Raw genomic sequence first — 12,925 nt, forward strand, 5'->3', positions numbered from 1 at the left:
TCACCTTAGATCCCACTCTAAGTTGGAAAGGCCACATCGACAATATCTGTAAAAAAATCAGGCAAAGAGCTAACCAACTCCATCACATCGCGCGTAATACCTGGGGACTAAGCCCCAAAAACTGTCGACTCATATATAAAGGCGCCATCGAGCCGGCTCTCCTCTATGCCGCCCAAATTTGGGGGGATAAAGCAAATTTAACACGCATAAAAAGGAAACTGCTGTCTGTGCAAAGAGACTCTGCAATCCGGATCTGTAGGGCTTACAGGACGGCCCCGACAGATGCCCTCTTAGTTATGGCTAACCTCGTTCCTATCCATTTAAAGATTAAGTACATTAGCTGGATATGGAACATTCAAAATGAAGATCTAAACAACAATGAGACAATCAGTGCTCAAACCAACACCCAGGACGACTTCCATCACAGCTGTCAAGACATAATCCATATGACTCAGGCTTACGGATTAGATAACCAATTTTCCAGTATTGAATATAACCACCACCCTGCTACCAAAGACACCATCTCGATTAATCTCCTCTCCAATACCACCACCACAAACCATGTCAATTGGCATGTGTATACAGACGGTGCCAAGAATGACAAAGGTACGGGGGCGGCTTTCACCATCTGGGACACTGTAAATAACACAACCAGTAAAGAAGAATACCACAAACTCGGTAATCATTGTTCAAACAACCAGGCAGAGCTATGGGCTATGCAACAAGCACTTATTACCATCACCAAACATCTCAGGATATACCAGGGTAACATCGACTTCTTTACAGACAGCAGATATGTGCTGAGTGTCCTCAACGGAACAACTAAACAGACGGCAACAGGTATCAGGGTCTGCTACCTAGCCAACAACCTACACAAGAAAAGAAACATTAGTTTCAACTGGATCCCGGGCCACAGTGGCATAGCCGGTAACGAGAGGGCAGATGCCTTAGCGAAAGAAGTTACAACTTTAAATGTCACTCCATCCTTCAAAAAGATACCCATCACCCTCGTAAAAAGCCTCATTCATGATAAAATCATGAATGAATGGCAAAAGGACTGGACAAACTCTAATACAGGTAGGATCACCTATAGGTTCCTTCCCTCCGTCAAAGACCGCCAACAGCTCCACCATTTTTTCCCGACATACGGTATCACCCAATGCATAACAGGGCATGGGAATTTCCCAGCCTATCTCACTCGTTTTGGTAAACGAGATAAAGAAAACTGTGATTGTGACAATACTTCTAAAGGGGACTCCCTCCATTACCTCCTGGACTGCCCCAACCTGGACTCGGAACGATATAAACTGTTCAGCCACAGCATCAACAAAGGTCAAAACTGGCCCCCAAAGCTTGATTACCTGTGTGCTAATAAAGAAGCATTCCATCTCCTGATCAACTTTATAAACAGCTGTAACATCTTTCAAACAAACTCCTCTAACAAGAGGCATTAATCTGTACTTCCCAAATTATATATTTTGTATATAATTATATTATTTTGTAATTACTATACTATTATTTTGTATATAACTGTCTCGCCAAATTGTATACATGTAAATTTATAAATTGAAAATTGTAATATTACTTTATTCCTGTTCTCCTCCGCCAAATTGGCAATCTGTAGCCATTGTATTTTTGTGACCTATTAATTGCCGATACAAGGCAATCTTGTGATCACATTTACTCTTCCTTTCACTCTCTCTCTCCCACCCCCACCTACCATCCCCCCTGCCTCTCATCCCCCCACCTCTTCCTTCCTCTAAGGCTAAGTCGAAAGACAGCCTCTTCTATAATAAAAATAAAAAAAGTATTGCACCATTTCACATCAGTCAAGAAAGCATGTTGTTCAAAAATTTTTAATCAAATTTTATTTGAAAATGAGCAATTATTTATTGTGACATCATCACAATGCTAGGCTGCAATTTTTAATCATATTGGTCTCTTTTAGACTTGCTAATTTTCGAGCACTTTAACTTTAATTTAAAATATATACTTGCCACCTCAAATTAGTAGTGTCTTGCTCCTGTACAGTACATCCTTTTCGTGTTGGTCATCTATCTAACTCCTTTCAGGTGAAAGTTTTGAATTGAAATAACAAGTTCTGGTTCAAACCAAGTGAAGATCTTATTGCCGTTCCTTCCCAACTCCGTCTCGCTGGGTCGTTTTATTGTGTTTCACGACTTGTTGTAATGAATCAGGTTCGTTGGAAAGCACACCTCCACACTCAAATTGAATATATTTACAGTTTATTTACAGTAGTAGAAAGTACAAATTAGAAAACATAGTATATGTACAAGATGACCATGCGTGGTGAATTCACGTGCCAGGTTGGCGTCTGGGAACTAATAATCTTTGGAGAGACCTCAATCAGATTGTGGAGTCGGCTCAACTGCACGGTCGGTCCGGTCTCAGCACTAACCCGTCTCTGAGAAGATCAACAGAGGAGAACACTCTTTACGCTCAGCGGGCTTCCCAAGTGCCTGAGACAACCGTGTATCAGTCTCTTGCCCTTCTCTCCTTGACTCTCGTTCGCCCCGCAATTTAAGGGATTTTGGAACGGGAACTTCCGACCAATCACAACCCTTTTTTTATGCCCGAACAGCTTACACTCGGGTCCGCCGTCATCGACGAGAGTGAAGCTTACACAAACATCCGCCACTTGTTTATGTTCGTTTGCTTACCATTACCGTCTGACTGCAGGTGGGTCCAATTAACAAAGCCGGCGCTTCCATTGTTTACAAGTCAATACTTTACAAGTGGTATTACCCGACCGCACGTGGGTCCAACTGACAAGGTCGCGCCTCTTTTGTCCCCACTCTGCTAAAAGGTTACTACTTTACAAACCAGAAGTTTGTTTTTAGTTAATTGGGGTCTCCTGTCCCTAGCCTTTCTATATCCGGTCTTGACTTTTCACCTATCTAACACCGTTTTCAAGATTAAGGAAGGATAGACAACAGTGGAAATTCAATTTATAGGTCAGCAATTTTTTCAAATTGCAGACCAGTAACTAAGATTTTAGAAAATTTGTTTGGTTAAGCACTTTTTGTTAATTTTGTTACAGTAGAACATTACTTATTCTACTTGAATGACTAAAGGAATGCTACTTCACTTAGAAAAACAATTCCCATTTAAAAATTGCAGGCAAAACTTAAATGACAACAATTCCTCAAGCATATAAACCTAATTGTAAAAAAGGGCTGACAAATTTACACTTTAATAAAAAATATTAAAAAAATACATAAAAGAGACTGAAATGTCTTCACTTTCACCATCTGCAATCACCAGGAACAGTCTTCAGCAACAACAGTAAATTCGTCAGCCCTTTTTTACAAAAGAAATATTGTATTACTAATTGTTCTGGAACTGTCACCAGAAAACTTTTAGACTGTTTTGTATGTTTTTGTAGAGGCATAGCCTCTAAAGAAATATTGTCTCTGCTGTGGAAGACTCTTGTTCCTGGTGATTGGACATGGAAAAAGTGGAGATATTTTAGTCTTTTTTATATATTTTTTATTAAAATACATGCACAGATCAAAGGTAAGGTTTATATGTTTGTCTGACAAAAATGCAGCTAAAAATTGATTTCTCACAATTCAACTTACTTTTTAACATGCTTAACATAACTACATTTTATAACTTTTTTGAAAAAATATATATATATATTAGGAATGTAATATGCCATGTTCCTGCAGAATATGAACAAAATCATCATCATTCTTATACAGATTGAAAATACTGAACATATACATCAATGTCCTCATTTTTACATCAATATATCTAACAGGAAATGCTGTAATTTGATAACTTTTGGTATGCAAATTTGTCTAACAGTGGGCTATTTGCAAAAATAAACCATTTCTTTAAAAAATCCAGCAATGAGTTACTAAACTTTCCTGGCAATGTTTGGTGGTGCCATCTGTTATGGTATAAAAACTTAATTTTGAGGGTAGGGATTGGTTTTATAAAAAATTGTAAATGCCAATAACAAGGAAAATTGTCATTAAATCCAATCCTACTCACGATATGACATGTGTAGTTCCTAAGGATCACCAAGGTGATCCAGAACGTGATGTGAGTAAGAAAGTGAGGACTTTACAACGAATTGGGATAAAAGAACTTTTTATATAACTAATACCATACAATAGACATGAATTAATTTCCCTTTTTAGCATCAGACTCACGTAAACTCCGTTATTCCCGATATTACAATCTAATCCAATATTCATAAGCCCCGTTATCAATCGCTCACGAAAATCTTACAGATGAATTACACTGCAGATCCGCACCGCAATAATTCACATATCTAGTCGTCCCCCTTGTAAGTAGATGATGTTCGAATGGAGTTGCGACCACGTGGCAACTAAAAGAAATTCTCTCCTCGGATCGAAATAATGGGTTGTGAACAACAGGTTGACGGTGTCCAATTATCTGACCTAAATCAGACAACTCCCTAAAGTCCGCCGAGTCCGATGTAAACCGATTGCTTCACTTACTATTCACTCCGTTCTAACTTACTGCTTCTCTGTCCGTCGCAGGCTCGGTTTCCAACTACCTTCATCCGTGTCCTTCCGCAGTCCAGCCTCCACACAGGAGCCAGTCCATAACCAAAACCAACTCTCCGCTCTCGTCACTGGTCACCCCTTTTATCCTTTTCTCCAAGCTCCTCCCTTCGCCTCCACGTGGTCACCAAAGGGGCCAATCATGGCACTTACAAAATCCACCATAAGGTGGCGCGCGATACAAAATTTTTGAACCGAACAAACAAAGAACACGATAACCCGAACAAAGGCGTGACAACGCATACATATAAAAATAAAAAAAATAAAAATATAAAACAATACAAGTGCCTAGCACTACACATGACTCCCCTTTATCTCCCCCCGACCTTGATCTTTACCACTAAAATTTACTAGCATCAATCCCCCTAATACACACATGTCCTTGCAAAATTTCAGAAATTTTTAACAAAAATACAGGAGTTAAGCTTCAAATCATGTCACACACACGCATGCTCTAACATTCATACATACAGAAAAAAAACAGTTTTTTTGCATTTCTCAACATTTCAAGGTCTGAAGTCCAAAAATAAAAATCTTAGGAGTCATTTTTTTGACCAATTGCCACACTTTACCTCTATTATATATAACAGAACTGGGAAAGTGAAAATGGAAATGCCAAATGATGATCAGATGGTACTACAGTGGTACCTCAGGTTATGAACGCCCCAGCATACGAAATTTTCAGGATACGACATGAAATTCCAACATATTTTTGCTCCATGATACAAACAAAAACTCACCATACGACGTTACATTAGTTCGCATTTTTCATTTGTTTTTCTTATTACAGTTATTTTTTTTAACGTATTACTTGGCTTTAATTTGAGAATGTTTTTCGCGTTGGAACGAATTATTTGGTTTTACATGTAATCATATGGGAAAAGATGATCCACCTTACGACATTTTCATAATACGATCTCAGTATCGGAACGGATTAATTTCGTATCTTGAGGTACCACTGTACTACATAACAATCTGACTTTAGATGTTATAATAATAAAATTAATAACATTATTAATATTAATAATATAGGAATATTACTAATAACAATGTAACAATAATAAATATGACAATGTGTTATGAAGTACTACCATCTGTCGAGAAAGAAAGACAACAAATGAAGCCACAAACACACTTTGGTTATTAATGCTAAATTATGAGTATAATATTAATATTACATCCACCTTTTTATACTCGGCAAAATAACAAAAGGTTATAATAAAAAATAAAAAAAGGTTTTTCGTGGATTGTTATTATTCAACGCAGTGTTAAGTGGTTGGAAGTCGTTTATCAAAATAACAAAATTTTGATGTGTCATACTCTACAACATTTTTAGTAATATCAAAGATCTATGAATTTTGATGATAAATTAATGTTATAAATAATACAGGATGTTCAAAAGAATCTTAACATTTGTGTTTCTCAACTGCCACTCTGTGAAGAATTTTTGTCTGCAAAAATTTGAACAAAATTTTAGGATAAATGGATTTTTATTGCTAATTTTGCACTTTTGATTGTAAGTTTAGGCTAAGCATTTATATCCAGACATTTTGTAACTTATATAACTTATACAGATTCATGTAATATGGAAATATAATTAACATTTTCATAAAATAAAATTTAAAATAATTACAGAAACTAATTGCCATAATATATTTTTCCTGCAAATGAAAGACTATTTTTATTCTGTAAATAAAGTAAATACTAAAAGTCAAACCCATTGAGAAATAGTTTCTAACAAAAAGATGTTAATTAGTAGCAATTTAAAGAAATCTGATGGAAAATTGATTTTTTTTTTATTATATATATAAAAATTTTTCTTATTAATTCTATAGTTTTATTCAATCTTTTAACCTAACAAGATTTTTTTCAATTAATGAATGGCTAAAGTTGTAAATTTGTAAAGTTAAATAAATAAATTTTCTACATAAAATTTATTTTTTATAAATAAGTACAAAATATACACTTACTTGTATTCCAATGATTGAAAGCAAAGCAAATGACAACATATTCTCCCATTTCTAACATGATATTACAACCAACAAAACTTCTGATTTGATGGCTGCTGCATTCCTTGAATAATCCAATATGTCCTGATGATGTATGAAACACAGTGATATAAAGATCTAGATAAGATCTCTTTGAATTTTCTACATTCCTAGGGAATAGTATTAAATTTATTATTTATAATATTTTAATAAAATCTCAGGTATATAATGTACTTGAAATATAATATAATATAATTCTAAAAAGTCAGATATACACAATTCAATATTGCATCTGTAGTTAATTATCACATTGCTGAAACATATATCAAATAAAATTATCAATCAATCAATCTTTATTAATGGATGTTATTACAAAAGGGGTAAATATCATTGTTACTTTCAATTTGATACATGAACAAAAAATGTATATAATTTATATAATGTTAACATTGCAGAACTGTCACTGAATAAAATTTGATAACAAAAATCAGATGTTAGTGTAGCAACTCTGATATCCAAAAGAATATTATAAGAATCAAGAAGGTATTTTCTCATATCCATCACTGTCATTCCACAGAAAGAACACTCAACATCATACAAGACAAACTTAAATGATTAAATAGGTTTTCAATATTATTTTTTTTATCTAAATTGTGCAGCAAATGACTATTTTGTAACTCAAATTAGACAATAAATATGACACTGGAGTCCACATTCCATTAAGAAAAATTTCAATGTCCCAATCTCTTTCATTCAAATAATGAATATCTTTTAACCAATATGTCTCTCAGTTGTTGATCACAGTCCAGGAGGAACAAACTTTCACTTAAAAAATACATATAACCAGAGGACAGTCCAATATTATTTAATAATCCTTTAACTATAACAGGCCATGGCTTTAATATACCTTTCCATTTGGAAAAGTCTAGTTGCAAGTTAGGATGCAAGACATTTTATCCTAACTGGTTCAGGAGATCTTGACGATAGTCTGAGAAAGTTGAGGTATTTGCATACTTATTAACTTTCAATGATTAATTAACTGCCATCCCCAGTGAGATGAGAGGTATTCCAGAGCCAACACCATTCTTACAGTATTGTTTTCCAATACAATAAATAACACTATGCTTTGTTCATCTTTGAGGACATAAGAGAAATTGAGTAAATTGTAATGGGAAGTACTATGCCATCCACCATATTCTCCTAACTTAAAATCTTCCTATTATTATTTGTCCAAAAGTTTCTTAATGGCAAAACATTTACGAAAGAGAATGAGGTATAAGAGGCATTAGAAGAGTTTTTCCCCTCAAAGGAAGACAGTAATGGAAGACCAAAACCAATATACAGGGTGTCTGAGAAAGATCTTTATCATTCTAAACATGAATAATAAAAATACTAACAGGTGAAATGAAATGCAGTTTGCTGCAAAAGAATGAAGACATCTAAGAGTTTTTTCTGGTATCAATTGCCTGAGATAGATGGATTAATTGGTCGTGGAGGACCCATATCTTGGCCTCTGTGATTGCCTGACATAACTCCACTGGATTTATTTTTTGGGGTTATGTTAAAGACAGGGTTTATATCAAACACCTGTTTCTATATATATATCTGTTTTTAAGGAAAGGATACAATTCACATACAATACACAAGCTCCATTAGTACAGTAGCATGAACAATGGCGAGTCTGCTCGATTTCCCTCCAAATGTTTTTTAACTTTTGCAGTGTAACAGTGAGGATTGCTAATTGTATCCTTTCCTTTAAAACAGTGTGGAGAGCACGTGGACGAACAACACAAAGAAATTGGTCTACAATAAAAGTTTTATTGTCGTTTCGTGCAATTATACAAGATTCTCAGTGATCCCAACTCCAATATATACAATTCGTGTAACATATATCTGAATTAGAGAGAGTGCAACAGTACTTCGCGACAATGTAAAACCTTACTTAACCTATCTTAACCTAACTTAATCTAACTTATATACTAAATAAAGAAGTAGAATGAAAGAAAAATATTAAGATTAAGAACAAAAAAAAAGACAAGAGAAGACTGCTGGTGGGGTACCCGTGTTTCCTTCCTTCCTTTCTTCAGAGTTCACTAATGTCGATGAAAAGAAAACTTTCGTGATTTTCCTTCCTTTCCTCAGATTTCACTGACGTCTATGAAAAGAAAACTTTCATGATTTTCCTTCCTTTCCTTTATGTCTCGCTCTATCTGTCGCCGAATCACACCGTCCTCCTTTGTTCTGGCGACCAGGATCTCCTCTCTTCGTCTGTCTTCTCCCAATGCTAGCTCCAAAGTCCTCTCACCCTTTCTCTCACTTGCCTCGGGGCCTACTTCCACACCCTTGTTTTTCATTGTATTTCTCAGAAATGTTTTACCACCAGCAGGGAATAAGGACCGTTAGAAAGTTTGAGAAAGTGTTAGACAAAAGATTGAGGAAACTTAATCTTAGGCTTAATACAAAATACAAATATAAAAAGAATAACTGGTGTATCACCACAACAGATATATTAGAAACAGGTATTTGATAAACCCTGCCTTTAACATAACCCCAAAAAAGAAATCCAGTGGAGTTATGTCAGGCGATCACAGAGGCCAAGATATGGGTCCTCCACGACCAATTAATCCATCTATCTCAGGCAATTGATACCAGAAAAAACTCTTAGATGTCTTCATTCTTTTGCAGCAAATTGCATTTCATTTTACCTGTTAGTATTTTTATTATTCATGTTTAGAATGATAAAGATCTTTCTCGGACACCCTGTATATAGGAGATTAGTTTTTAAAAAAATGGAAGATCAAAAGTCAATTTGTTGTTGTTAAAAAAAATCCAACATTATTTTCCAATCAACATAATAATACTATGAACATTACCAAGGTTGATGATAATATCTATTAATTCTAGAACGTTTTTATTAAATTTTACTTAATCAATACAATAATTTTGGTTTAAAATTATTTCTGACTAAATAAATTATTTAATTTATCCTGATATGAAACAGTATAAAAAGATTAACCTTTGATCATTTTGATAAAGCATTAATTCCAATTCTGTTATTTCTGAGATGTATATTTTAACTGCTGTGAGATTTCTGTGATCAGCAAAACATGGATAAGTGCCTTCAAACTGAGTTTCATGCCAATTTGATCTTATTTTGCATACATTTATAGAATGAAAATACCTAAAACATATTTTTCAATTATTTAGAAATATTTAATATATATGTATATGAAAAAGCTAATTATTGTAATTTTATGTGGATAACCTATGACAGCATATAACTTATACCAGTGTAACCCCACATAAAATTGCAAGAATGGAAAAATAGCTTTGTATAACCCACCATACAGTAAACATCTGATCTTGCACAGCCACATGTAAGTAAGGGGTAAGGCAGCATCAAACCACTGACTGAGAAATGGGAATCTCTTTAGGGTGTGGCCGTCAGCCATGATATGATATATTCCCTATATTTTATAATGTATTAGTTTTAGAGTTTCCTCTTTCTTTGTCTAAATCCTTCTAGAACTTTCTTTTCTCTAAACCCCTTTTGCCCTTGGGAGGATTACCCTCTTTGTAGAAATAAAGAACAAAGGAAAAGGGAGTGAGGCCCGGAAGCAAAACAGAGAGAAAGGGTAGGAGATGGAGTGGAGATCTCGAGTAGGTAGGAGGTAACATAGGTGCTCCTACAAGTAAGAAGTGATCTGAGACGAAGCGATCTGAAGAAAAAAAAGAAAAGGAGGACTGTAGATGAAAAGTCTACAAGTGAGAGGTGATCGAAGACGGGAAAGTACAGAGAGAGATCCTCTGGGGAAGACGACTCAATCCGAAGAAAAAGACTGTAGGCGAAAGGTCTACAAGTAAGAAGTGACCTAAGACCAAAAAAGTGCAGAGAGAGATCATCGAGGGAAGGCCTCTTAGTCCAAAGTGTTCTCCAACCAAGGGCTCATAGCAAGAAACCAGAGTATTTCTACTTCTTTCCTTGTCTATCTCTATATCCTCTATTCTTCCATTTTTAGTTATAAGTTAGTGTAAGTTAGCGTAAGTTAGTGTAAGTAATTACAGTCCTCGTCAGATTGTCACGTGGGTGCAAGATAACTGTTTTTTTTGAGGTGTACCATTGAGCGCCTGTATATGTATAAAATTCTGAAAATTGTAAAGTTGGGATCCAATAAACAAACCTGTTCAGTGAGAAAAATAATACTTTGTGTTAAGATTCTTTTTTTTGTACCATTTCGCTTGCGGGATCGTGTACCTCTCACTCTGAACACCACAAGGGAAACAGAAGGCTTTATGATTGCAATACAGGACCAAGTCATTAGTACAAGGGCTTACAGAAAACACATAATCAAAGATACCATGGGTGACACATGCAGAAAATGTCATGCTGCACAAGAAACTATACAACATATCACAGGCAGATTAAAAACTTGGCAAAAACAGGCTGTTTATACAGACATAAACAAGTAGTTAAAATAATTCACCAGTACCTAGCAAAAAAATATTCACTAGACACCACAAAAAACACCATATTATAAGTATATTCCACAAACTATCCTTGAGAATATAACATACAAACTATATTTTGACAGAACAATTAGAACAGATAAAACAATCCATCAAAATAGACCCTATATTATCCTCATTGACAGAGTGCACAAAACTACCTATATTGTTGACATTGCTATACTAAATACATATAATCTACAAATTATCGATAGCTATACAGAAAAAATAAGTAAATGTACAGAACTCTCTCAAGAAGTAAAACACCTACAGAAAATGAATAAAGTTCATACCATACCAATAGTTCTCTTTGTCACAGGAGTTAACCCACATTTGTTACATAAAAGTGTGAAGATAATAATAGACTGTGAAGATGTATAGCGCGGACAGGAAAACACAGACACGTTTTACCAATTAAACGAGTTTAATTTCGCGCTAACATTAATATATATACAGAATAAGTTCGGATTCCCGCTGTTATCTACAAATGTTCCAAAATCCCGAGCGATCAGATATATCAATATACCGGTAGTTACTTTTCCGATAACTACCTCCCGACAAAATTAGTTGCGCGCGTAAACTTAAACTAACTTAAAACTAAATTAAACTAAGGGATAGAAAAGATAGAAAGGGGAAATAAGAAGAATTAAAGGACAGAGGGTACCCAATTTTCCTGTTGGTTCTCCACAGTTCCTCGTCTCGGCTTCGTTCTCAGCTGTTCTTCCTTTTAGAACCGTTTCGGTCCGTTTCGGAGTTGTCTTATAATCGTCGACCAGATTCTTCTCTCAATCCGCTTCTTACGGCCTCCTTCTGCAGCGCTCCCCCAACTTTTTGTTCCAGAGCCTTCTGCCACACGTCTCTCGCTCTCCGAATCCGGCCTAAGAATGCCTAAAAACCCTTTGTTTTCCTCTCTTCCCAGCCCCGTTTTCGTCTTTTTGTTCTAAGGCTACCCCCTGATGGGTTAGGGGTGAGGCAAGTTCTTGGAAATCCGAGACAAAGGAACAAAGAAAATCGGAAGGAAGGAAAGTTCTAGAATTTAAATTAAACTAAAACTATACGGACTAATAATAATAATAATAACAATATTAATAAAAGAAAAACAGGCGTGTAGCCACAAGACATCCACTCAAATTTTGATAGATCTTTACAAAAAGCTACCATTCTGGCAACTTGTCATATTGTCAGAAAATTTCTCCAAACTGTATAAGATTTTGTACTAGTCTCACAGGTGGGTCTATGAGATTTGATAACCGAACACAATCTGAGAATGACACACAGTACAAAATATTATGTTGGGTTAGTAAGTTATACTCAGTTGACATTGATTGCTGTGAACTATGCCATACCAGAGTCAAGGCATAGCAACCAAACAAAACAAAAATGAAATAAGTGTGTCAATGTGTGTGTCTGTATTCAGGAATTTCCTAATAATATGACATATATTCAATGTAGTGAGTGGCCTTCTGTAGTGTGATGTATGTGTTTCTATTCAACTGTATTATTATTATTATTAATAGATAAAAGGAAAAGTTGCTTGACAAATTTATAATTACAGTTTAAAAATTGATATAAACCTATCCCATTAAAAAATCCATACTGCTTTTAAATTAACTTTTAAACAAGACAGCTCACAGTTTATCCAAATGAAATTACAGTAATAAATATTTAGATTGTATAAATAACAAATATATAAAAAGACCACACCATATATATATATATATTTAAAAAAAATTAATCTCTTAACAAATTAAAAAACTTCAAGGGTTAATACAGTAGATAACCATCGTTTTTTAGTTATAACCACATTTTATCAAAGACAAAACTACTAAGGATTACAACTGTTAGCCTTTATTACATTACAATGCATTTCGG

General features: G+C 34.9%; 1 protein-coding gene across 1 annotated transcript in view; it reads right to left on the minus strand.

Moving 5' to 3' along the window:
• LOC111621926 (calpain-D-like) overlaps window positions 1-12,925 on the minus strand; it is an 83,742-nt gene that overhangs the window by 30,604 nt on the left and 40,213 nt on the right. Inside the window, exons 9-10 of the mRNA XM_023364177.1 lie at window positions 9,564-9,728; window positions 6,530-6,717 (exon numbers count right to left, since the gene is read on the minus strand). Of these exons, the coding sequence (XP_023219945.1) occupies window positions 6,530-6,717; window positions 9,564-9,728 (353 nt within the window). The remainder of the gene's footprint in view (window positions 1-6,529; window positions 6,718-9,563; window positions 9,729-12,925) is intronic.

Source organism: Centruroides sculpturatus, unplaced genomic scaffold (assembly GCF_000671375.1).
Source record: "Centruroides sculpturatus isolate CEXI.00-Female unplaced genomic scaffold, Cexi_2.0 scaffold31, whole genome shotgun sequence".
NCBI classification, from domain to species: Eukaryota; Metazoa; Arthropoda; class Arachnida; order Scorpiones; family Buthidae; genus Centruroides; species Centruroides sculpturatus.